The 26,979-nt window shown below is 48.9% G+C and overlaps 1 protein-coding gene across 3 annotated transcripts; it reads right to left on the reverse strand.

Moving 5' to 3' along the window:
- Positions 1–75: 75 nt before the first annotated feature.
- NAXD (NAD(P)HX dehydratase) lies at positions 76–17,384 on the reverse strand. 3 transcript variants are annotated; one of them, XM_053563527.1, is made up of 10 exons: positions 17,253–17,384; positions 11,519–11,669; positions 10,144–10,189; positions 9,413–9,501; positions 7,482–7,590; positions 3,953–4,003; positions 3,772–3,876; positions 3,099–3,219; positions 2,484–2,604; positions 76–1,651 (listed from the first exon to the last, which is right to left on the reverse strand). In XM_053563527.1, the coding sequence occupies exons 1-10, from the start codon at positions 17,353–17,355 to the stop codon at positions 1,501–1,503; spliced, it is 1,047 nt and encodes a 348-aa protein (XP_053419502.1). In that variant the 5' UTR covers positions 17,356–17,384; the 3' UTR covers positions 76–1,500. The 3 variants fall into 3 exon arrangements, with proteins under 3 accessions (XP_053419502.1, XP_053419503.1, XP_053419504.1); XM_053563528.1 differs by having other exon boundaries at positions 17,128–17,329; XM_053563529.1 differs by lacking the exon at positions 3,953–4,003.
- Between the last annotated feature and the right edge of the window lie 9,595 nt (positions 17,385–26,979).

Consider the following 26,979-nt stretch of genomic DNA (forward strand, 5'->3'; position numbering starts at 1 on the left):
TTTTTATCTGCCTAGTATGTGACTAGGAAACAGGTTATTTTTAGCTGTTTAAAGAAAAAATACACAATACCACACTTCAATAAACCAGATCTGTCTTTTAATAGTTACAGAATTTGTATGCAATTCCCCAAAGGAAAAATCTGCAGGAGTTCACATGTAGACAGTGAAGCTTCTAGAGTCAGCTGTGAAATGAGTGGTAGCGATCATTTTTTTAAAATCCTGGAAGTTGGCTAATTTTAAAGGAAGTAGAATCCATCTGTAAGCAGTCCTGAATGAAATCACAGAGCATCACCCAAAAGCATCATGGCAAAAGAACTGAGGGGAACTGGCACGCTGTGCATGCCCTGAGCCAGGGCCAGGGAGCAGCAGCCAGGAGCTCTAAGGAAACCACTCACGCACACACGGGAAGCTCACCTGGGGCTAACAATGCAGTAGGACGTTCACAGAAATTTGGGCATTTTCTCTAATGCGCTGCAAACATCCACGAGGACACAGCCGTGCTACAGACACGGTCGCCAGCTTCCCTGGTATCTCTGCCCCACCAGACCCAGCAAACCCCAAGACAGCACAGCCCGTGTGTCAGGTCTGTCCTGCTGGGGCCTGCCAGTGTCACAGGACCTTGGTGCATAGAACACAGACAGAGGGGGGTCTCTGCTCCCTGCCCAGCCCCTCCAGGGTCATGTTTCCTTCTCCGGTCCCTTGGTGCCTACAGAAGGATCTCCCAGGTAGATTTACCACTGATTATCCTGAAACATTTCAACAAATTAACCAAACAACCATTTAAAAACATGTATCCAACCTGATCATCACTTAATAGTTTTTTTTTTTTTTTTTTGTAGAGACAGAGTCTCACTTTATGGCCCTCGGTAGAGTGCCGTGGCCTCACACAGCTCACAGCAACCTCCAACTCCTGGGCTTAAGCGATTCTCTTGCCTCAGCCTCCCGAGTAGCTGGGACTACAGGCGCCCGCCACAACGCCCGGCTATTTTTTGGTTGCAGTTTGGCCGGGGCCGGGTTTGAACCCGCCACCCTCGGTATATGGGGCCGGCGCCCCACTGGCTGAGCCATAGGCGCCGCCCAGATCACCACTTAATAAACGCACATGAGCTGCAGACTGAATGCCAGCTCCTTCTCTGGACCCAGCCAGACCCCTAAGGATAACGGGTGGGATCCTGCGAGGGAGGGCAAAGGAACAGGACGTGCCCGGTGGAGACCACAGCGGCCTGCTGATCTCAGAGTCAGCTCAGGGTCTATTCCCATGTGACCTGTCTTCTCAGTCACTACTGAGAAGAACCTTTAGGAACTCTGATTAGTGTCATCATAACATCTCCAACTATGAATCAGGTGGCCCAAACTTGGAATTTTCTGAATTCTTAAATTCTCTAAATCCGCCCATTTGTGTTACAATTAAGGAAACCCCAAAGCCCCCGGTGGGCCAGAAGTTTCACCGTAGATGGCACCGTCCCTGAGCTGGTGCCTCTCGTCATCCTGTCTGCATGCTCAGGCTTCAAAGAGGCTGCTGAACGCGGCCCCCAGCTCGGCCACCATGTCGGTGGTTGTGGTGCTGCGGCCGTGCTTCTGGAAGGCTTGGTGGTTGCACTGCCTTGTGAGTGTGCAGGCACCAAAGGCGGCCACCAGGAGAGGGCTGGACCTGGAAGGGAAGGGTGTGAGCAGGAAGCTGCAGGAAGCGGGGCTCAAAGGCCTCCCTTCGCACCCTGGGCCCAGACACCAGCACCTGGAGGTCACTGGGCCGCAGCTCCCACAGGCACCAGCTCCTGTTTCAATCTGGGACCCTGAGGTGGTAACTCAGAAAGACAGCTTTTTCAGTTAAAACAGCCATCAGCCTCTGATACTGATACTCCCTGACAGAGGCAAGTAAAAATACCCATTCATAGACACAATTGGAACACAGAATTTAACTGATTATATACATTTTGACAGGTGTCTGAGGTCTGAGAATACAGATTCCTGCAGCCACTGCTGCCTACAGGGGGAAGGTCCCTGGTGAGTGGGGCTGCTGTGTAGGTGTGCTGAGACACCCACAGCCAGCAGATACCATGTGAGGCCGTCAGACCACAGGCTCATACTCCCAGGCCCAGGGTGCACCACACCAGTGCATGCAGCCACCATGTCACCATGATGGGTTTACACACAGCAATTGAGGCTCCCAGAGGGGCTAAGTGGCCAAATTCACCAAGTTTGCTGACAACAGAAATGGGCCCAGAGCCTAGATCTTTGGATTCTGTTGCCTGTTAAACCCTCATCTTCAAGGCCAAGTGCCTGGGCCTCCAGTCAGCATGTCTGCTGTCATCTTGTTCAGAGGGCAGATCACTGAACTTGCTGGGATGAGAGCAGTAGCTTCAGTGGAGGGTGAACCTCTCTGCCCTGGGTCACTTGGAAGGTCTCCAGGGCTACTAATTAAAGAGCTGGCAGAGAGCAGGCAGTGGGGGTGGGCGGGGGGCCGAGCCAAGGTGTGGCCGTACCCATTTGTCTTCTCAGGCCCAGCAAGGAGGGCCCAGTGCACCAGGACGCCCAGGGAGCCTGACAGGAGGTCTCCTTGCCCTCCACACCTGCGGCCGCTGCCTTCCTGGCTGCACACGAGCACTGCACAGAGTGGACAGGAGAGTGGGCGTCAGCACAGACACGGATGTGGACAGGAGAGTGGGCGTCAGCACAGACACGGATGTGGACAGGAGAGTGGGCGTCAGCACAGACAGGGATGTGGACAGGAGAGTGGGCGTCAGCACAGACAGGGATGTGGACAGGAGAGTGGGCGTCAGCACAGACACGGATGTGACAGAGAGTGGGCGTCAGCACAGATACGGATGTGGACAGGAGAGTGGGCGTCAGCACAGACACGGATGTGGACAGGAGAGTGGGCGTCAGCACAGACAGGGATGTGGACAGGAGAGTGGGCGTCAGCACAGACACGGATGTGGACAGGAGAGTGGGCGTCAGCACAGACAGGGATGTGGACAGGAGAGTGGGCGTCAGCACAGACAGGGATGTGGACAGGAGAGTGGGCGTCAGCACAGACATGAATGTGGACGCTCACACCCAGCCTGGCCACAATGACACAGCGGGGAGCCATCACTTACCCTGCTGACCATCAGAGATCACGTCTTGCTCTCCTTTCTGGACCACAGTCACATTCCCTAGGGCTTGGCTCAGCCTCAGTACAGGGCTGTGGTTGTCAGCACTGTCCACAGGACCCCCCAGCTACAATGACATATCAAGAACTCAGAAAAAAACAACACATATAGAAGGAGCCCACCACATACAACACAGTGACCAGCCCTGTCCCATCTGTCCATCTCCATTCTTGTGCCTAAGGGAGCCACCTGGGAGCCTGATAAAGGCTGAGTAGGCGGGAGGAAGCCCTGGTGATCACTTGCGGCCAATCCTCCCAAGTAGATGGGACAAAGCACTCACTCCTTACCCTGGTCAGACCAGAGTTAAAAGAATGCCACCCACGGGTGGCTTTTGAAAGGCTCGCAGAAGTGATACAATCTGAATAATGGCAGCTAACATTCATGACCCATATGCTGTGCAGGGACTACCGCCTCTGTATTCTGTCTCCATAAGCCTCACGAAGCAAGGGCTATCCCAATGTGTCAGAGGTATCACTGCAGGACAGAGAAGGGGCTCCCCAGGGTGTACAGCAGGAAGGGCTGCTGGCCCCCAGCCAAGCACACTGCAGCCCATCTGATCAAAGATCCACCAACTGGGAGATGAACCATCAGCAAGGCCACGGACTCGCCATGGACTCACCACGGCGTCATACAGCCTGCCGAACTCCACGTGGTTGGGAGTGAGCACGGCCTTCTGGTAGCCTTGGACAAGGGCCGGCTGCTGGGCCACTAGCCACAGACCATCCTGCAGAGAACGAGGACCCACGCTCACTGGATAGGCCTCAGAGGGCCCCACACTGGGAGGGGGAGGCCACACTCACTGCGTCCACGATGACAGGGATGCCCCTGGCCCTAGACGCTTCCAGGATGCCCTGCCAGAGAGAAAATCACCCTGAGCCCACTCTAAGAAGATGCCCCCAGGCACCAGCCCACTCTGAGAAGATCACCCTAAGCGCCAGCCCACTCTGTTACAGTTTGAATGTTGTTCCCTCCAACACGCAGGTTGAAATGTAAAATGCCGACCCTGGTCAAAACTGCAAAATAAATAAATAAAAATTAAAAAAAAAAAAAAAAAAACAACTTATTCTGAAAATGACATCTGAAAACCCGCAAAGCATTGGCAGCCCACCCCACCAGCTCAGTCTTCACTACATGATGAACAGTCCAGCTGCAGAAAACACCTGTATTTTGCTCTGATGTCTGCCCAAGCGTTAGGAGTGTGTCTGGAGTCAGGACATGAGCCTTCCTGGAGGTTAATTTTCTTTTTTAACATGGAAAACTCTTTGTCCTCATTTTGCCTCTATGTTGAAACTGACAGGCTTGCCCTAAATTCAGACGTCTGATCAGTTTCTGACTTTGTGTTGCAGTTATTTGGCAACAACCTGACATCTTTGTGCCTTTGTGTTTTTTTTCCATTAACTTATTTACAAAGAACAGTAGCTTAAATGAATATTCAAATATTGGACCCTGAGAGTCAACATTACTGGGCAGCATTTGAACAAGGCAGTCAGAGCCCCTCCAGGGACTAACAGTGCTCGGCAACATCACAGAGCAGAAGGGCACCCACCCACGGGAAAGGAAGCTGCTACCACCTGGAGAACCCCGGGGCTTCTCTCAAAAACATGAACATCCACACCCTTTGATTCAGCAATGCAACTGCTAGAAATTTATTTTAACGAAAATAGCCAAGAGTGGAGGAAATACATAGAAATGTTTAAGACATTGCTGATAGAATAGGAAAAAAGCTGAAACCAGCCTAAATGAAGCTGTGTACATTGTAGTAGGTCCAAATTATGATGCAGCTATCACAAACTTGGAAATCTACGTATCTGCCTGCAAAGTCTCAAGGACACACTGTTAGAAAGAGCAAGGTGCAGAAAGCACAGTGTGAGAAGTGTTAGTCAGGAGCCCACCTTCTTTCTAGAGGCACACAACTCAGGTTCAAAACCAGCTCACAAATCAGCAAGACTTAATATTGTTAAGGCAGCAGGACTCCCCACACTCACCTACAGATTCACGACCCCTACCAGAATCCCAGCGCAAACCAATACGCTGATTCACTCTGGGAACGCATCTAGGTCTGAGGGTGTCCAAGGTGAAAGGACTAATTTCCTGCACGGTCACAGTTATCCAGGCAGTGGGTAGTGTAAGGACTGACATATAGATCAATAGGACAGAGACGGGTCCAGAAATAAGCTGTCAAATTTAGGGTTAAGTGATGCCAAGGCAAGTTGGGAGGAAAGAACAGTCTTTCCAACAAACGATGCTGGGACAGCTGGATTTCCTTGTGCAAAAGACTGAGGTTGGTGCCTTCCTGACAGTACAATGACCAGCTCAAAACGGATCACAGACCTAAGTATTTGAGCTAAAATCATACAGCTCTTAAAAGAAAATATAGTTGTTGGGCAGCGCCTGCGGCTCAAAGGAGTAGGGCACCAGCCCCATATGCCAGGTGTGGCGGGTTCAAACCCAGTCACAGCCAAAAAAAAAAAAAGAAAGAAAGAAAAGAAAATATAGTTGTAAACCTAGGGTTACGCAAAACTGGAGATACGATGCCAAAAACATGAGGGAAAATTGGACTCAAACAAAAGCAAACATTTGGGCTGCAAAACCATCAAGGAAGTGAAAACCCACAAAATAACGTATTTGCAAATCCTATTTCTGATAAGGGATTTCTATCTAGAATATATGTTAAAAACTCAGTAGTAAAAAGGCAAACCATTTTCAAAATGGGAAAAGGATATGAACAAATGTTCAAAGACCTGACAGAGCCACCTGACAAGTGGCTTGTGCTCTGCAGGCCAACGCCACGTCTTCAAAACCACAAGGCCCCAGAGAGCTGTCGCATGTGCAGTGCTCACGCAGTGTGTGCAGCCCCACCAAGCACCTATCCTGAACGAGCAGCAGCTGCCTCATTAACCACGAACCTTTAGGGCCTCAGAGACCCACAGCAGCCATTACAGAGGGCTGAGGGCACATTCAGGACGACTGTAGACCTTCTGGGGAACAGGATTCAAGTGCAGTCTTGCATCTAAGGCTCGGGCCCCACACACGTGAGCACACCAGAGTACCTATGTGGGATCAGACCTGAACCCAGCTCCCTCACACGATGTCTTCTCCAGCAGTCCTGTTAACGGGTATCTGGGGCACTCAGCAGAGAGTCTCAGAAGACCCTGAGATGTGTCTACCCAGGAGGGTGACCACAGGCAAGGCAGCAGCGGGAGTCAGAGGACACAGATCACAGGGCCAGCTGCCATCCCATCTTTTTATTTTCCCCAATCCCAGGGTATTCATTTGCATTTCAATTTTTTTTTTTTTTTTTTGAGACAGAGTCTTACTGCGTTGCCCTCACTAGAGTGCTGTGGCATCACAGCTCACAGCAACCTCAAACTATTGGGCTTAAGCAATGTTCTTGCCTCAGCCTCCTAAGTAGCTGGGTACATTTCAATATTTTATAATAAGAAAAAGTGTCATCTCTTTAGATTAAGGTACACAGATGAACTTTAAGTAATAAGTATCACAAATAATAAATGATGAGTGGATGTGTGTGTGTCAGCAGGCCCGAGCCTTCATCCCGATGTCATAAGCAAGGACAGAAAGCGGCCAAAGTCACACACCAACAAGCCCGTGGGGCCTGAGCCCAAGTTCTCCCGGCCCCAGGGAGGACCTCCGTAAAGGGTGGGGTGGCATCTAAAAAGTCAGGCTAACAGAGCTTTCCAGAGAACCCAGCTAACTAACACCACAAAGGTGGGACCAACAGAATCCTGCATTTTTATCTAAATGAACAACGTGCAGCAAACACAAAGCAATTAGATTAACCGCCTCCCGGGACACCCCACTCACGTCAGTCATCTGAGACAGTGACTCTGAGTGCACCTAACTGGACAGAGGACATTACCCAACTCGGCCCACAGTGACCCTGGGGGTGCAATCACCCTGCAAAGGCAGGATGAAGGCCCATGAGGCTGAGCGAACAGCCAGGGTCCCCAAGCAAGGAGGGGACTGGAGGTGGGCCCGAACCCAAATGCAACCCTGTGTGCCACTCAGTCCCGCCCAGCGTCCTACCACACCAGGTGGGAGCACACGGGCAACCCTGCACCCCCGACCACCCCCAGCTCTGCTTGGCCCACATGTGGCCAGTGCCCGGGCTGAGGGACGTCTTCACGCCAGCCTGTGTCTCATCTCTACCTCTGTTAGTTCCTCTTACATGTCAAACCCCGATTTCATCTGAATTATTCCAGGTGCACGCAGCACTGAACAGCAGCATGGAGTTTATGCTTCTGTTCTGAATTCGTGAGACCTGAGAGTTAAGTCTGTCATGAGGAGAGTTAATATTTTCACATTCGTTACCTTGACGTTTTCCAGAAGAGCGTCCTCTCTACCCAAGCCAGGGCCCACAACAAGGGCGTGCAGCCGGGGCAGCCACTTTTCCACCTCACGAACAGCATCAGGGTTGTCACTAAAGGAAGAGCAGAAGGACTTACTCAAAATGTTTCATGTGCTTGAACATTTTATCTTGAAAAACTAATTTACAGAAGGTTCCCAGCCTTTTCTCAGTCCCTTAAGGCAGACGTCTCACACAACGCCCAGATTATGACGACTTAGAAGGGGACAGTGGTTCTGTACTAACACACACATCAAGTGTGGACATTTGGGGTCTCTCTGGCACTCCATCCCTATTTCTGGGTCCAACAAGACCCCACCCTGCAATGGGCCACCATCGTCTCTGCCGCTCTCCACAGACTGGTTTCTTTTTTTGTTTCCTTTTGCTTTTCTATCCCACCCAGACAACCCAGAGTGGTGTAGATTTTTAAGGCCCTGATCTAGATGCCCAGCTTTCATCGCTTTAAGTAAGTCAGAGTAAGACATCATGGCTCATCTCAAGATCATCCTTGCCTTCTAAAACAAACCAATGTGTTGATGTACACTCTGCACCCCCACGAGACGCAGCTCCTCAGATGCTCTCACTCGGGGCAAGGCTGAGCTTCATTTTCACATCGTACCTCTCAGCGCCCACTTTAGTTAAGGCCTCTGTCCCCTCTGCTCCCCTGTCAAGATCACTAATGACCCTCTGACATGAGACACACGGTCATGCTTAAGTCCTCATCTCAACTCACCAAGAGTGGCATGGGCCCTTCTAGAAACTTCTGGAAACACCTTTGGTGACTCTGGAACCCCCTTCCTGATTTCCCCCTCTGCTCCCTGGTCTGGGTGCCTCCCACCTGTTCTCACCCCGACCACATCCTCACCTCCTAGCTTCACAAATGTCCACGTTCCTAGCTCCTAAGTCAATCCCTCCAAAGGCCCCCATCAACCTGACATCCAGCAGCTGACAGGCAGCCTAAGCCATGCCCCACCCAACCCCACCCTCATCCTCATCCCACCATCCGCTCTCATCTCTGGAAAGGACAGCTTTGCTACATCAAACCCCCAGTGGCACCATGACGCCTGCCTTTTCCATCCATTCTGCCAGCAGATCCTGAGACTGAACTTCCAATATGTCTAGAATCAGGTCCCCTCTCACCGTCTCAACTGCCCCATACCTGTCACCAGCAGCGCACAGGGGTCCTACCCTGCACCCCTTGGTTTCCTGACATACCCACAGTCCCTCACCCCAAGCTGGCGCACCCTGGTATGAAAGGGCCTCAGTGAGGACCCTGCAGGGCTTTCTTTAAGGTCAGTCTGTGTTGCCCCCAACAACCCCCCCCCCACACACACACACAGAGCTTATGTCCCTGTCCCACTTTGTCTCCACCTCCGTTTCCTGCGGGCTCTCTCCCCACTTGACATTGCCCTATCTGTCTCCAGGATGGTGCTACCCAGCACAGCAGGGCCAGTACACACATAAAATTAAACAAAGAGAAAATTCAGTTCCTGAGCCCCACCAGCCACATTTCAGGGGCTCAGTGCCATGGGCAGCCAGAGCCCCCAGGCAGCTGGTTCTGTCTGCTGCCAGTGACTGACACCAGCAGCACGTGCCCGTCAGGGTCTCATGATGGACCTGTGGTTTCTGCCATTTCCCACTCTGTCCACACACAGGCCTCAGGGCCAGCCTTCGCCTGGACCTCAGACTCCAGCCACATTTGACAAGCAGAGTGCCTGCGCAGACAGCACTGGGCCCACCACTCGGCAGCCTGGCTGCTCCCAGCCTGGCCACACCTGGCTCATCCTGATGGCAGAACAACGGGCACATCACGGTTTCCTTCCACTTCCACGGACACCCTGACAAACTCGGAGCAGGGGGTGGTGCGAGCACAAAGAAGCTGTGTGGACTGACTCACAGAACCGGGTGCACGATCAGCTCCGGGCTGTAGGCCTTGATCACAGGTGCGGCCTCCCTGGCACAGAACACGTGGGATAAATCTGCACCCTGGGAACAGCACAAGAGGCCGACTTAGTGACGGGTCAACAGGCACCGCAGGTGGAAGTAGGCACAAGCCACTGGCCCAGCCCTGGACACACATCCAGCTGCACCCGTGACACGGTGCTCACTGTACACACGGGAAGAGTATTAAACCACACCAGTTAAACCTCAGCTGGTGGCCTGGGGAAGGGTGTGTAGCACAAGAAAATGCCTGGAAAGGAAGGCAGACTTCTGCTGCCACCTCAGAGGCAGGGCCAGGCCACGACCCCAGCCTAGACCAATGGGGCCTGTCCCCCTCCAACTGAGCTCTGCCTATTACCTGCCCCAGTGGGCCACTAGGACTTGGTTAAATGGTGGGAAGGAACCACTGTTTCAAAGGCACAAACTGCTGAAGCTAGGACCAAAAAGGCACCCCAGAATCACAGAATCATTTTGGTGAAGTACAACACAAATAAAACCTTATTTTTTGAAAAATACGTGTTCCAATTCACAGAATTTTGTCACTGCACCAGAAGTCAAAATACACTTAAAGTTGGCTCTATTACTTGTGATTATTCTAGGATGTTATTTAGATTTCCATCAAAACTCCATTTAAGTAACCCAGGTCTACCAGAAAAACCCCAATAAAGAAGTTCTAAGTAGACATACCACTTTGAGAGCTGAGATTGCAGCAAAATATGGTGCTCCAGTATACCTAAAAAGAAAATTCTTACAGTCAAAATCTTCTGAGAATAACACAAGCACATGACCAATAAATAAATTATCAATAATACAGGCATGAATAACACAGACACGATTATAAACAGATCGGAGAGACAGGAGGCACAGGCACAGATGGCACCTGTGCTCAGGAAATGTTCAAAAACAGGGACCTGAACCAGAACAAGTCCATTACAAAAACCTTTGTGCCGGCTTGGCGCCTGTGGGCGGCTAGGGCACCAGCCACATACACCTGAGCTGGCAGGTTTGAATCCAGCCTAGGCCCGCCAAACAATGACGATGGCTACAACAAAAAAATAGCCGGCGTTATGGCAGGCGCCTGTAGTCCCAGCTACTTGGGAGGTGGAGGCAGGAGAATCGCTTGAGCCCAGGAGTTGGAGGTTGCTGTGAGCTGTGATGCCATGGCACTCTACCCAGGGCGACAGCCTGAGGCTCGGTCTCAAAAAACAAAAACAAAAAACAAACAAACAAAAACCTTTGTGCCACCTGGAGAGTCAACCTCTGGTTAGAGGGACTGCAGCATCTGTCCCGTGAATGTGCAGGATGAAGAGCTGAATGCAGGCTTCTGCCCAGAGAGGAGGAAGAGGGGCCATGAGCTCAGCACAGTGCATAGGCTCCCAGGTGGTGGCCCCATCCTCGGGGAGTAACTAGCGGCACAGGCCAGACGGGGGCACCTGTGACAAGCAAAGGACTGCACACAGCAACCAGGGCTGCTGCCTGTTTTGGGTTCCTGTGACTCCATGTTTAATGTCACTTCAAGCACAGACAGGAAGAGACCTGCCCTTGGCATCAGATGAGCAACTTGATGTCTACCCTAAGCAATGAAGAGTTTACTAACCAAGCAAAACAAGCCAGTGAGAAACAAATGCTAACACGTCCCCTCACATACGTGACCATCTCCTGAAAAATGGTGTCACCAAAAATCGTAATCACTATCAGACATCTAAAAACAATTACTGAGGCTAAGCACGGTGGCTCATACCTGTAATCCCAGCACTTAGGAGGCCGAGGCGGGTGGATGGCCTAAGCTCACAAGTTCAAGACGAGTCTGAGCAAGAGCAAGACCACATCTCTAAAAATAGCCGGGCATTATGGTGGGTGCATGTAGTACCAGCTATTTGGGAGGCTGAGGCAAGAAAATTGCTCCAACCTAAGAGTTTGAGGTTGCTGTGAGCTAAAACACCACAGCATTCTAACTAGGGTGACCAAGTGAGATTGTCTTAAAAAAGAAAAAATTCCTGGGTCACACTGGACAGACACTGGAGGACAGGTGGGTGAGCAGGTAGTGACATCTGCCACTTACTCTTGACAGCCTCCAACTATGCCTATTCTTCCATCTTGCCCTTTGTGCTTTTTGGCAGACAGAGGAGGTATGATATTTCTCACCAAGTGAAAAGGGTGTTCCATATCCTTTACCAAATGTGACTTATGTCTGGAAAATGCTCTTTCTAAAACTGAAAAACAGGAAAATGAAAAATTAGAACAGTAAATTATCCACTGGACTAAAGGATGGATGTAAAATATGCCATTCACCAAAACACTTCCCAAAGCTGACTTACTATGATTACTGTAGGTTTTTACCCAAAGGTTTTATTTCTTAGGCCAATGATGTCCACTAAATTATGCTGAATATACCAAGTTTCTTTTTGAAATGTACCAAATTTTGGAAGATCACTTAATCTTCCAGAAAGTTATACCAAGTAAAATTGTGCATTATTAATAACCTGTTTCATTTCAACTTCTCTTTAGTAGGGTCTTGCTTCTCCTTACAAATTGGAAAGCAAGCCACATTTACTACCTTCTGCTGTTAGGCTCAAAAATCTGATTCCTGTATAACTCCCAACTGTATTTCCAATGTTCAACAACCAAGAAATGACATTCTAAATACAGCATATATCTTAAATTGGGTTCAAAGTGGCATTTACAATGATGTGATCATTCTGAGTTCTCTAAATAGCTACATTTTAATCGGCCTTTCTTGAAAAACTTCCTGTTGTATATTTTGTCTTTAAGAGCTCAGCTGTGAGACAAACACTGATGCACCTGTAGAGCCCAGATATATCAGTGTATGTGTATGTATATATGTAACAATATTTTCTTAGACAAAAATCAGTATTGTCATCCTTTTAATTATCTCAGCAGCTGAGAAAAACTAGCTATGCTGCAGGTCCCACTGAAGACCAAGTTGACTGGGGGCTTTCTTCCTTGCTTTTTACAGTGAGAATACACCAAGTGACAGATTTAATGAGTCGTTTATGTGTGGCTAAGTGCTTCGTATATAAAGGGAAGGACAGTAACTGCCTCAGCTGATAGCTAGACACCCAGACTCTAAGGTGAAAGGGTATTATTAACTCCCATCAGCTCGCATGACTTTTCACCTTCTTCCAAACCAGAACAGCAAGGAGAGTCGGCACAGAATCACCATAAGCCCTTGGCCAGCAGGACACCAGGAGGCTTTCTGCACTACTGTGTGGCTGGCTCCTGGACTCCCAGGCCCGTCATCACGCGTCAGTCTGCCCTTGTGACGTGTACCTGATGTTGGCCTTGGGGGTACAGAGCTGCTATCATTTCCTCCTCCCCTCAACTTCCTGTGTGCCCATCTGCACCCCAGGATGCCCATTCTCTGCACATTCACTCAACAGTGGGAACGCTCCCCTCCCACCCCATGTTCCCTGTGATGAGCTCCTTGACAGAAATCAGAGTTGTTACATGTAATGACGGTTCCCTGAATGCTGATGATCTACAATTATAAAAATGCCTGACATGCACTTGCTTAAAATAACTAGCATTGTAACATGATTAACTAATATGGGAATCTGAAATCATGTTCACTCCTTCAAACTCCCAGAACGAGAAATACAGCCGCTTTTTAGAATCTAGGATTGGAAAAATGGAACACAAACCTACCAGTCATTCAAAGGTTGCTCCGGGTGCCTTACATTTGGGGTTTACTGTCCATCCCTTTCTATATGAAGCACTTAGCCACATATAAACAATTCCCAAGACCAAGCTGGTTCCATTATGTTGTACAGATGCAGGTTTCAAACTAACATTTCAATTAACTCTCCCGGGAAGTAGTGTAACTTCACATTACTTAAGAATTATAATCAGTATTATAACTGAATAAACACTATGCAGCCTTTGATAATTTAAGAACTTAAACATTTAGCAAAGGCAGTATGGAGGAAATTATAGTGATTTTATTGTCAGTTCAAATAAGATATATAAAATGCTTTAAATTTTGCATGTCTTAACAAACATCTTCTATCAGTTTAATTTCCATAATTTTTCTATCTTTTTAAATGCTCATAAAAGATTTGTAAAAATCCATTTTCCAAAGTTTTCACAAACATACTTCTTTCTTTAAAACAGCATGTTTGCAGGGCGGCACCTGTGGCTCAGCGGGTAGGGCACCGGTCCCATATGCCGGAGGTGGCGGGTTCAAACCAAGCCCCGGCCAAAAAAAAAAAAAAAACAGCATGTTTGCAGATCACAATAAAATTTAACCTATAGTTTCATCACTGAATTTCTAAATGAAGTTAAAATACGACGAGTAAGTCTTCACTATAATAATGTCTGCTCATCACAGAAGCCATGAAATATTTGTTGTCAAAAGGGGCAAGTATCATGAACTGATGATGTTCAACTCCCCTGCACGTTGCCTCATAGCTGAAATAATGCACGTTACCAAGAAAGATTGGACACAAATGTTGAAACTAAGCTGTCCCTAGGAGCTGAGGTGCAGTTCCCAGGGGAAGGGAAGGAGCTGCTGCCTTGGTAGAGCATGTTACCCCCACACCTGGCGGCATGCGGCGCTGTTGTGGGGGGATGGGGATGGGAAGCCTAGGGAATTTTGGCCTGGGATTGCCAGCAACAGCACCTGAGCGCTGATTCCAAGTGCCCATTCTGCTCTTCAGATGCAAAAATGTCTCTTCTGTGTCCACACTTGGCTGTAAAAGCTTCTGGTCCTTTTCACCCAGAGGCACGTTGGTATAGCAGCTTTCTCATCTTTCTGGTTGAGAAAGATGTGCTAAACAGGGCAGGGGAAGGTTTAACATCTCCAAGTTTTAAAGCAAATGATGATTTTTGTTGTTACTCAAATAATGATAAGTACACATACTTTTCCTTTACTTCAAAACTAGCTTTATTAGAACGCTAAGACATTAAGGGCCTTAAAAAGAAATACAATATACAAACATTTAATCCACTTTGTACGGCAGATTTACCTACACTATGTTAAGCATTTTAAAAAATTTACCATAAGCCAAAAATATATAATCTGATGGTGTGAAAACACACACTACAATCATATAGCACTCGTTACAGTACCCAGAAAGAAAAGCTGGGGAAAAATCCTGTTTTGAGCTAGTCCTTTATTTTATATAGAACTTGTATTTTGGAGCCAAAACTCTACAAATCACATCACCTCACAGCAGCCTAACCAGCACACATCAATGCTAGACTCTCCCCTGCCTTCTGCTCTGCTGCGGCGTCTCAGACTGTCAGATCCCAGTGCAGGCTGTGGTGCCACAGTAAGAGCTGCTCTAGGAATCCTGGGGTACAGGAAGCACCCCCAGACACTGAGTAGCTGAAGATGCATGCATGGGGAAGTGACTTTAGATGCTGGTTACTTTAAAATTACTCTGAAAGCATAATGCAACAGCTGATAGCAGCTTGTTATGTAATTTTAAAAAATCACAGGTAATACCAAAGGTAAAGTAACTATTGTTACACATGGAGTTCTGAAACCTGCCAAGCACACAGGGTAGGGGCTGGACTGGACAGTAAGGAAGTCTTCACACGCGGCTTAGCAGGGAATCACCACCCTACTACCCTCTGCCTACACAGAATAGAGCGTCGCGCCCACACTGGCTTCCAGGCAGGGCCTGGTACACAATCACACACACAATACGGTCTGATGAAGTGAAGGCGTCTGGGTTCACTCTCCTCATTAAAAGCCACTTTATCTTCCTCTTACAGATAAGGAAACTGAGCCTCCTGGAGAGAACTGTAATTAGTAATGGATAAACCGGTCCACAAGACACTATTTTACCAAAATGTTGCCATTGGAAGGCAAAATAAGAAGTATAGCATTTCCACTTTCCAACTGGAACTGCATGACTGCAAACTCAAATCCAAACTGTGCCCCAGCATTCTGTCCCACTCACCTGGGCAAAAGCACCAAAACAAGGCAGTTAAATTCCCCAACACTGAACAGTGAACCCGCAGTTTCAACTGGCTTATTGACATCACTACTGGACTCACCCACAGAAGTATTCAAATATAAATATCAAAGTTCTGAAGGATATAAAAGCCTTGACAAGAGGAGACTTAAAATTTATCCTATTTAGTAACTTTGTCTTCAGAACAATTCTGAGCTAGGTTTTGTTTTAAAGTAGCATGGCTGGGAAAGAGTACCACCACTTGTTTCTGCTAAATGTGCTTCATGCTAACATGAAGTAAAAGTAATTTAGAGCATCTGACAACAATCTTTAAGTTAACTGAGATGCTCCTTGAAGTCTGGATGAGAAGTCAGTAATACAGAACCCTACCTGTTTCATGGTAAAAGCTTGGCAAGCCAGTAGAGCACGAAACCTCAAACAAGCAGAAAACAAAGAAAAACCTTGCTAACTAATCATATAATCTGTGAATTTAAGGCAAACAGCTACCAAATTAAAGACTCTCTAAATAAAATGGTGCTCAAACAGCTACCAAATTAAAGACTCTCTAAATAAAATGGTGCTCAGAAGCCCACCTTTGCTGGTGTGACTTAAGTGTAGAGGCTGAGGAACCCTCTCACTGCCACTCCATACATTCAGAACTAGCCTGCTAAAAAAGAAAAAGCCAGAACTCCCTGACAATTATTCTCTGACCATGCTCAACATATGTGTGTGGTAAAACCTTTCTAATGACTACAGCAAATGGTGCGTTTTACCATTTCAGCCTCTTACTGTTTAGGAAATCCTGTCTAAGTCATTCACTTTTGCAGAGCGTCTACCTCCTTCTATTTAATATATAAAGGAGGATAACAACAACCTCTTCACTTTGTGAGAAATGAGATCACAATACACTCTCCACCTGTATAAAAGATGTTAGAAGCTAATGTCTGCAAGGCAAACAGAAAAAGACTGTATGAGGAGGTATGAGGCTCTGAAGAATTACTTAGCAGATTCTGTCTCAAATAGGACAGGATGATGATGTAGAGGAAATTCATCCATGTATAAATTCCCTCTACATCATCCTGTCCTATTTCAAAGGGCATCTCGAAGTCCAAAGACCAGCTAAGTAAGTTTACAGTCCAGTAGCCAAGGCCAGGGATGGGGCCCTCGGGGTCGTCTGGCTAGCGCTCCCGGTTGTGGGTGTCAACTCAGGTTAGCCGCACACTCCCCGAGGGAAGCCCCGCACATGCACGCCCTGGCCCCGGGTGGGCGAAGGAGGTGCCCTGGCCGGTCCAGTCCTCACCCGTGGTCGAACGGCGGCGTTGCAGTATCCAGTCCGTTGCGTCCAAGAACTTGCAGGTCTTGCGTGCAGACGGCCATCTCTCGCCTAGTGGGACTGGAGCTTCAAGCCGGGAATGCAGACGCGGCCCTGCGCCGAGCTGCCGACCCCGGTTCACCCCGACCCCGCGCACCGCGGCCGTCCGCACGGCTCCCTCCCTGGCACCGCCCTCTGCCCTTCGGCGCCCTCCTCACCCCCGGGCCCGCCGGCGCCAGTTCCACTAAAATCCCGGCCCGCCCGTGCAGCCAAGAGGCCTCCCCGTCCGGCCGCGCACAGGCCTGTAGGGCACGAGAGGGAATCCCGGCTCGCCCAGAGCGCGTCCGCCCTGCAGGGCCACTCGGCTCCGCGCGCCCCCAGACCCCTCGGCGGGGTCTCCCCCTCGCACGTCCGGAGAAGCGACCCGCGGCCGGGTACCTGTGTTCAGTAGCGGCCAGTAGAACGCGAGCGTGGCCGAGAGCAGAGCGACAACCGCCGCGCCGGCCACCGCAGCACCGGCCCCCGCCCGAGTGGCCATCCAGGGCGGCGGGAGTAGGTCTTACCTCGCACGCAGGCCGGGCCTACCACCCCGCGAGCCATCCAGCGGCCTTCCGGGTTCCCGGCGGCCCCCGCGCCGCGCCAGAACCACAGCCAGAGGGCGCCCATCCGGGTTCCCGCCTGTGCTCCGCCCCCCGCCGGCCCGGCGTCGCCGCCGGAAGTGGACTTCCAACTCGCGGGCTCCCTGCACGCTTGAACGGGTGATTGACAAGAGCACCGCCCAATCCGGCCTGGCCCGGGTTCTGTGAAAGAATTGAGACGGTCCGAGGTAGGTAGGATGTGTTTTTTGGTATGGGACATTACAGAAAATGATTGGAGTTGGACGTTGCCCAGTTAGCAAGCAGGTTGCTGGCAGAACCTGTCAGAGTTGGCACTGCGCGTCTGACAGCAGGTGGAATCCTCTGAGCACAACTCTGCTCAGCCTTAAGGCGTGACCTCTCCCCTAAACTCCAAACTGGTTTAAACAGCTGGAAATCTCCCAAACCAGCTTACCCCAAATCCCTGCCACCTTCTCTATCTCAGTAAGGTGACTCTACTGATACAGGATTCCACCACTCAGAGCTAGACAGGGAGCCCCCCATTCTTCAGGCCCAGGTGAGCTCAGAGGTCAGACCCCCATTTCCAGGCACAAGCAGACTGCCTTTTTTGGGACACACCCTCTGGGCTCTGATAAGATCATGAACACAGCAGCCTGTGATGGTTTTTTCGGAGGTCCCACCTTGGGTAGGAGCACACACCCTAATCCCTTCTCAGGGACAAAGACTGTAAAGGACCTGATAACCAACTGCCAGCCTTGTGTAATCCTCTAGACTTAAGACCCCTAGATAAAAGAGCCCATGTGGAGACTCCCAAGTGAGTTCTTCAGTTCTTTTCCCCTTCCAGAAGCTCTGGTACTTTTTACTTCTTCTGTATTCCTTTCTAACTTCTAATAAGAGTCCTGGCTTACCACTGATCTGTGGTCTCTGGGTCCATTATTCGAAGCCAAGCCACCAGGGAGGCTCCTGACTTCTGTCTTTCACACCTCTATTGACACCCTATTTGAAGTCACTGGCATGGTGTGAAATAAAACTGTGGGAGCCCATCAATTTGGACCAGGCTCCTGCACAGCCTAACAAACAACCTATTTGGACTTCAACTGCAGTAGCTGAACTTTAGTTAACTGCAGCCCCACAGCAACTGGGACACCCTGATATAGTATGGACAAGTACCAGATGTCAGTTGTTGAATTGACATTGGTTTTTTTTTTTTCTGTAGAGACGGAGTCTCACTTTATGGCCCTCAGTAGAGTGCGGTGGCCTCATACAGCTCACAGCAACCTCCAGCTCCTGGGCTTAAGCGATTCTCTTGCCTCAGCCTCCAGAGTAGCTGGGACTACAGGCGCCCGCCACAACGCCTGGCTATTTTTTGGTTGCAGTTCAGCCGGGGCCGGGTTTGAACCCGCCACCCTTGGTATATGGGGCCGGCACCTTACCGACAGCCACAGGCGCCGCCCAAATTGACATTGGTTTTAACAGGGTTTGCCAAGAACTTGTCATAGACAAAACCTGTAGTGCACAGGTGAGCTCTTGTCTCTGTTATGACTGATAAAAACCTCTGCTATCATATCCCATTCATAGAGCACCCATGAGGGGAACATAGCAGAGAGTACACAGAGAGAAAGGAGACCCTGACTTCCCAGTCTTACACTTTAAATAGGATGTAGTACCAGTCCTATCCCATTTCCAGGGTTGTAATCACTGTAGATGAAAAAACAACTCTGTTAAATATTTGAAGGAGGTTTATTCTGAGCCAATATGAGTAACGGTGGCCTGGGGAAAACACAAATTCAGGACATCCAGAGAGGGGGCTCCCAGGAAGTCAAGCTGTAGCTCTGTAGTATATATCTTAGGGAGGCAGAAGTTACAGGCAAAGTCATAAATCAAGACACAGAGGTTGTACATTGGCTTAGCCCAAAAAGGTGGTGGTTGGTATCTTGTAGTGGGGATTTACAAGTTATAGGTGGGTTCAGAGATTTTTTTTTTTTTAATTTTTTTTTTTTGAGACAAACCTCTTTTGCCCAGGCTATACTGCCTGGATTATAGCTCATTGCAGTCTCAAACTCATGGGCTCATACATTCCTCCCACTTCGGCCTCCCAAGTAGCTAGGACTACAGGTACATGCCACCACATCCAGCAGATTTTTGGATTTTTTTGTAGAGATGTGCTCTTCGCTATGTTGCCCAGGCTGGTCTCTTAACTCCTGAACTCAAGTGTTCCTCTGGCCTCAGCCTCCCAAAGTACTGGGATTACAGGTGTGAGACATTGTGCCTGGCCCAGAGAGTCTTTAATTTGCAGTTGGTAAAAGGAGGAGGCTTTGTCTAAAAATTGAGTCAGTAGAAAAGACCATTTAAGTTTAATTTTAATGTATGTTAGTTGAGATAGGAAGTATGCTAGTCATCATGTGGTGCTAGGCTAGAATTGGGCTTCTTGAGCAAGACACCTAACAGTACACTGGGGCAGAGGGGCCTGTTGAGCAAGGCTAATGGTCTACAGACGTTGCTCTCCAGGCCCTTAGGAAGGAATTCAGAGCAAAGAGCAGTGGTCAGAGTTTAATCCTCACCATCATTGTTAGAAATCAGCGAAAAAATTCAAAGTTAGCTTCAAAAAAGATGACAAATGTTTTAAATCATCTCAATAAAGATAAACTTTGAGAATTACTGGAGTTTAAAAATATCTTGCTGATGGTATCATTGTCATTGTAACTCCCACTCACTTTGAATAGTTAGGCTTCATAGACAACTTTCTCACTCACCACAACAAAGCCGCCAAGGTCAATGGTAAGTATGATTTGTCACTGTTATTTCCTTACTAGTTCCTGTTCCTCATCCCCAACACCTAAACCAGGTCCTGTTACTTCTGTGTCTCTGGGGAACCCTAAACAATATGCCCACCAAAGACAGAGAAGGGAGGGAAAGGTGGGGAGATAGTCCCCAAAACAAAATGAATGAGGTGAGGTGTGGAATAAAGAGCTGTGGGTCTGCCAACAGAAAAGATCTTAAGCAAGGTGTTTGCACTCAATTCTCAAGTGTGAAATGATGGGGCAGGACTTGGTGGCTGTAGTCTCTCTCACTCTGGATGTTGTGGCTCTAGAACTCTTTGTTCCGCTGGCGCCAGGTCTGGACATGGCTCCACTAGTCTCAGGCCTCTGGGCAGGTTCAATGCTTGGTGGAACCCCTCAGCTTTACTCTTGGTGCAAAAGTCCTGGTACTTCTTCAAAAATAATGCTCAGAAGTAGCTGGCAAAATTTAGCTTTTGTGATCAAAACTTGACCACACTGTGTCCAAAGAGATGTCGCGTGGACTGACTCAATATTCGCCATTCAATCGTAGATATTTGAAGAGGTGAGGCAAGGCATAACATCAAATTAAAAGCAAAACTAAATTAATCAGCACCTTCTAATCTCAGGGAATAGGTATTGGTGATGAAGTTTGTGATGGAAGTCCAACTCTGTTTCCAGAACTTTCTGCCAATCCTTTTCTAGCCTCCCCCAGTGCTCTGTGCACCCAGGCAAAGCCACATTCTCCAGGTTCCTGAAGACCTGGCCCTAAAGCCTGTCCCCCTCAGGCAGCCTGTGCCCCTCAGGCAACCTGTCCCCTCAGGCAGCCTGTTCACAGGTCCTGAGGTGCCCAGAAGGCTCTCAGTAATTTCCCACAGCCTGCAGGCAGATGCCCTCCACCAGAAACAGTCCAGTGAAACAGTCCAGTGTCAGTTCCTGCGACAGAGTTTACAGGTAACACATCACCCGCCCAGGACCCGTACGTGAGGAGGGTGCCCCACGGACCTCTTCCCACATCATCTGTTCTTTGGTCTGAACATTTTGATTTTCTGAATTTCCCTGCATTTTTCCCTGGCCATGTTTGCTCCACATCCCTTCCACATAAGAACTTATTCGCATGTCCACAGTCCCCAGATTTCTGACAGTTTTAAACAAGGACAAACCCAGAAAATGCAGCAGAACCATAGGGGCCCTAGCTCTGGCCTTTGTGGCCACCAGGAGGTGAGCTACACCTCAGATCCAGCTCAGCCTGTTCTCGGAGGCAGGCTGAGCAGTCAGTTGGCCCTGCCTGATTTCTCCTGTGAAACTTAACTGTTTTCTTGTACAAAATAGACTCTCAATCTACTTAGTACAGTTTGATTTTTTAAAATTATTTATGTATTATTGTGGTAGGATATATGAAACGTGACTTTGCCATCTTCACCATTTTTAACCATTCACTCAGCATCACTAAGTACCTTTGTGTTGTTGACACTGCTGTGTGACCATCACCACCCTCCGACCCCAGGACCTTCTCAGATTCCCAAACTGAGACCCTGAACCACAGCTTCCCATCCCCGTCCCCCCGTCTCTGTGATGGCACTCCTCAGGGACCTCATGTAAGTGGCACCAAGCAATCTATGTCCTTTTGTGACTGACTTGGTTCACTTAGCATGATATCCTCGGGGTTCGTCTGGATTGGAGCAGGGTCAGAATTTCCCCTGCACAGTTTGATTTTAACAGTTGACCTTGTGACACACTAACTTACACACTGAATTTTTTTCCATGAGTTTTACCCCTTTACCTCGTTTTTGTTTATTGTCAAGGCATTATCACAAGCTCAATTCTTCCGTGTTCCTAATTTTGGATGTGATATCAATCCAGATCTTCTGGCAAACTCAGCTAGAAGAGCAGAAAACTTGACCTCTGACTGTGAACGAGCCTGCTCCTCAGGCCTTTCTGCCTCAGAGTCCAAGTTCTCCTCTTGTCTCACACTCTGCCTCTGTGGCTGCCAGAGAACATCTGGCTCTTCCCTTTGCAGCAGAATATTGATGGCTCCTGAGACTTTTCTGAAACCCAAACACAGGAATGATACCTCCAATAGCTCCTGCTCTTGGAAAAAGCCCCAGAGACCAGCGTTGTGTATGAGAGCTCAGCCAGCTGCAGCCTTTGCACTCTCACCTCTCCCTGTTACTGTCATTATGCTTCTTTCTTCTGGTGCCCCTAGGCAAAGGGACAGTTACTCAGGGACAAGAGGCCAAAGGGAAGACATGTGACAGCTGACCGACCTGTCACTGGGCAGTGCGAAGGGTCTCGTAGGTGGGAGGCTTCTCCCTCCCGATCTGCAAGTGCACTCTGCCCTGGGCCTGGACTCGGTTGCTTCTCAGCTCAGGGGCTCCCTGGGGGCGAGGAGGGAGGAGGCGGCATGACCTGCCGGGCACCTGACTCATCCACTGCTAGGCGTGGCTGCTGCCTGCCTGGGAGGAGAAGCTGGAAGGGGCAGTGTGTGAGCACAGCGGCGCTGGGCAGAGAAGAGGCAGGTAGGTTTTGTGCCTGCTCAGGCAGTGTAAGGGGCAGCCACACTCAGAGAGGCGCAGCTCCCTGCCTGGTGCCCTGAGAGCCATCCCACTGGAGGGGTCCAGCACTGCCACAGCTTCCACGGCTCCCTCAGCCTATAGACTTTCATTAAAATAAGGTAATTTAAAAAAAAAAAAATTGAGGGCAGTGCCTGTGGCTCAAGGGAGTAGGGCGCCAGCCCCATATCCTGGAGGTGGCAGGTTCAAACCCAGCCCTGGCCAAAAACTGAAAAAAAAAAAAAAAAAAAAATTGAGGTGACTCACACCTGTAATCTCAGCACTCTGAGAGGCAGAGGTGGGTGGACAGCTTGAGCTCAGGAGTTCAAGACCACCCTGAGCAAGAGCAAGACCCCATCTCTACTAAAAATAGAAAAACTGAGGCAAGAGGATTGCTTGAGTTTAAGAGTTTGAGGTTGCTGTGAGCTATGATGCTGTATCACTCTACCCAGGACAACAAAGTGAGATTCTGCCTCAAAACAAAACAAACAACAATAACAACAACAAACACATTTAATTTTGAAAATACTCCAAATATACTAAAGTAGAGGAAATTGTGTATTGGATTGCATGGACCTGGGACCAGCTTTAACCATGGTCATGCTTAACCCTGTCTGCTTCCTCTGTCCTACAAGCTCCACACCCCTCCTCCCATGCCCTGGCTGAAGTATTTGAAGGCAATTCCTTCAAAAGGTTTCAAAAAGGTTACTATAAACATGTAAGTGCATTCACATATATGCATTTATATCTCATACACAGTTGGAGGGTGACCTGAGGGGCTGAGTCTGTCATAGGCATGCTCCTGTCAGATGAGGGATTTGCTGTGACTTACTGGGTGGGGTTTTCGAGGTGAGCTCCCTGAGCAGGTGATTTCTTTCTTTCCAGACTGCGCTGCCTAACAGGGGTCTGCTGGTCACCTGTGGCTGTTTACATTTAAGTTAAACGCAGTTAAAAATTAAGTCTACTTCAGTCACCTCAGTCATATGTGTGAGTGGCCCTAGGTCTGGACTACTTGGCTGCTGAGCCCTCTGTCACCTGGAGAGTCCTGTGGCCAGCACTGGTCCAGTCCTGGTGCCCGAGTCCCCAGTTCTGACGGGGGGTGTCCCGGGGTGAATAGTGATGCCTTTTTTCCTTCTGATTTATACTTCACCTCTTTGCACAAAGAATGAGGTGACTGGTGACCACATCTCACATGGAATTAAAAACCTCTATGCAAATGGGGAAAGGAATAATGGTGCTAATTATTGGAACCAGTTTCTGTCCACTCCACACCCATGCCTGTGCACAGATGACCAAGACAAGGCTTCTTTTTAAAATAACAAAAAAAGAATCATTAACTCTTATTACAATAGCTGTGAAAACAGAGCAGCTGGGTTTTCGGGAGTGCTGTGCTTAGGGAGGTGTTGAAGTGTGCATAGCTTTTTGACTCTTGAGCACACATGTTTTTGTCAGGAGACCTTGGACCTGCCTACCTGGAGCAGTGGGTGGCTTGAGGAAGGGCTGTTCATGAAGGAGCAGTGGAGGAAGATGCCAGACCCGGGGACCCCCGCCCAGGTGCCCAGCAGGCAGGATGGCCAAAAGGGCAAGGGCCCTGCTGGGGCAGGAGAGAGGGCCGCTCCCCATGAGCCAACACCCCCAACATAGGCCTGCAAAACCCACCACCAACAAGCCCATGGAGGTGGGTCTATTCTGTAAACAGTGAGATACCAACCTCAGTCCCCGGCCCCCCCCGCCTGCCTCCTGAGCCTGGGTGAGGCCTAAAACCCCGTCCTCCTGGGCTACAAATCACAGGTGCGATCATCCACTCTCCACTGACCTGCAGCAGAGGGCTGCAGTCACCTCGCATAAAACCTGGCAGCGCTCCTGTGCTCACACCCCACTCCTCCAGCCTCCACCAATGATAATTCTGGCAAAACAACTTGTATAATCCCCCTTAGTTTATTTTCTCTGGGGGTATTTTCAGAAATGCAGAAACATAAAAGCATAAAACATATCATTACCCACAGAAATTGTGCTATGATTTAACTTCCTTAAAATAATTAAAGAGTCGATGCTGTGATCGATCTGCTGGAACACTTCTCTTCTCAGCCATCCGAGAAAGTGCCAACAGGGGGGATGGCTGGGGGGTGCAGGCAGAGCCCCCTGTGAATACTGAGCTTCTCCCGCAATTTCCTTGTACCCTTTGCTCCCTCTGTCAGTGCGATGGGACTAGGGAACAAACTCTGTCAAAATCTCAAATGATTCAGCTCCTCCCATGTTTGTCACATTCACATGCGGTGGTGTTGAAGCCACCCTCTCAAACTGGGAAGGGGTTCAAGCTGAGAACCACAGTAAAGGCCCCTAAACTCTGCAAAGCAACAGGCTTACCTCAAACAGTGATGATAATCAGCCGCCAGCCCCTCCTCATCTGATCGATGATAGTGTCCAGTGTGCCTCTAGCTGGTGATTGTAAAGATTCTTAACTTTTTCCACATAGCCACAGTTGTCAAGATTCTTAGCTTTTCCCCATAGATTACATCACCTTTTGGAACCCTCAAGGGAGTTTCTAAGATGACTTCTGCCCCATTCCAGTGGACTGGGTGACCTGCCCAGACCAGCAGCCCAGACCCAGAAGTCAGGGCTGGCGAGTTTGAACCCGGCCCAGGCCTGGAATCCCAACTCGGCTGGGATCATGAGCCCAGGAGCTGAAGCAAAACAAGAAGCTGACTTCCAGACCCTTGTTATTTTGCCCCAAACTTAGCCAATTAGCAAACCTAGTTACACAATCCCCTGCCTGTCAAACTATCCTTACAAACCAAACCCTGTCTCCCCAAGTCTTGATGAGGTAGATTTGAGAAATTTCTCCCATCTTCCTGGTTAGTGCTATACAAACTAAACTCTCTGCTGTAAACCCTGCTATCGGCTTCCTCTTGGGCTGCGGGCAGATGAAGCTGGTGGGGCAGCAACACTTTGTCCAGAGTTGTTGTTTGCTTCTTCCTACATATAACTTACCTTTGGATAGAGACGGATTTCTCCATTCACTCTCCCTGCATGTACACACACTTACACACATGCACACGCACACACACACTTCTACATTACTTATCAGCTACCAACTATGAAGTGACAGGCTCTTCTAATAGCTCAAGCCTCCACCAAAGAATGTGGAAGGCCCACATTTTCAGTAAAAGCCTCTTATGCAATCATAGCATGAAGAAGCACTAGGTTGAATTTAGATTGAAAGTTCTAATTCCTTGGGCAGCGCCTGTGGCTCAGTGAGTAGGGCACCGGCCCCATATACTGAGGGTGGCGGGTTCAAACCCGGCCCCGGCTGAACTGCAATCAAAAAAATAGCTGGGCGTTGTGGCGGGCGCCTGTAGTCTCAGCTACTCAAGAGGCTGAGGCAAGAGAATCACCTAAACCCAGGAGTTCGAGGTTGCTGTGAGCTGTGATGCCATGGCACTCTACTGAGGGTGGTAAAGTGAGACTCTGTCTCAAAAAAAAAAAAAGTTCTAATTCCTCAGCTTTGAGAACTTGAGAGGGTCACTTAAACTTTTCCAGCTCCTGGAGTCTTTCATCAACAAAGAATGAAATATTTGAATCAGAGAAACTTTAATGTTTCCATCTACAAATGTATGTTTAATATAGTAATATGTTTATTTACGTATAAGTTTTTATTTAGCTTGTGAGTTTCAAAATATTGTTTTGAAGTTCCTATATGAACAGTGGTATGCTTGGAGAGTCTCAATAATCTATAATTTGTATATAACAAGTTCAAAATGATATAAAGACAAATATCTCCCACTAACTATTTTTTTTTCCAGGACAGAGTCTCACTCTGTCACCCAGGCGAGAGTGCCAGGGCATCCTCATAGCTCACAGGAAACTCAAACTCCTAGGCTCAAGTGATGCTCTTGCCTCAGTGTCCTTGGACTACAAATGTGTACCACCACACCTGGCTAACTTTTTCTATTTTTAGTAGAGATGGGGTCTCATTCCTGCTCAGGCTGTTCTTAAACTCCGGAGCTCAAGCAATCCATCTGCCTTGGCCTCCCAGAGTGCTAGGATTACAGGCGTGAGCCACTGCACCTGAGCCTCTCTTTTTTTTTTTTTTGTAGAGACAGAGTCTCACCGTACCGCCCTCCGGTAGAGTGCCGTGGCGTCACACAGCTCACAGCACCTCCAACTCCTGGGCTTAGGCGATTCTCCTGCCTCAGCCTCCCGAGCAGCTGGGACTACAGGCGCCCGCCACAACGCCCGGCTATTTTTTTGTTGCAGTTTGGCCGGGGCTGGGTTTGAACCCGCCACCCTCGGCATATGGGGCCGGCGCCCTACTCACTGAGCCACAGGTGCCGCCCCGGGCCTCTCTTTTTTAAGGGAAGTTTT

The sequence above is a fragment of the Nycticebus coucang genome, chromosome 15 (genome assembly GCF_027406575.1).
Source record: "Nycticebus coucang isolate mNycCou1 chromosome 15, mNycCou1.pri, whole genome shotgun sequence".
NCBI lineage: Eukaryota > Metazoa > Chordata > Mammalia > Primates > Lorisidae > Nycticebus > Nycticebus coucang.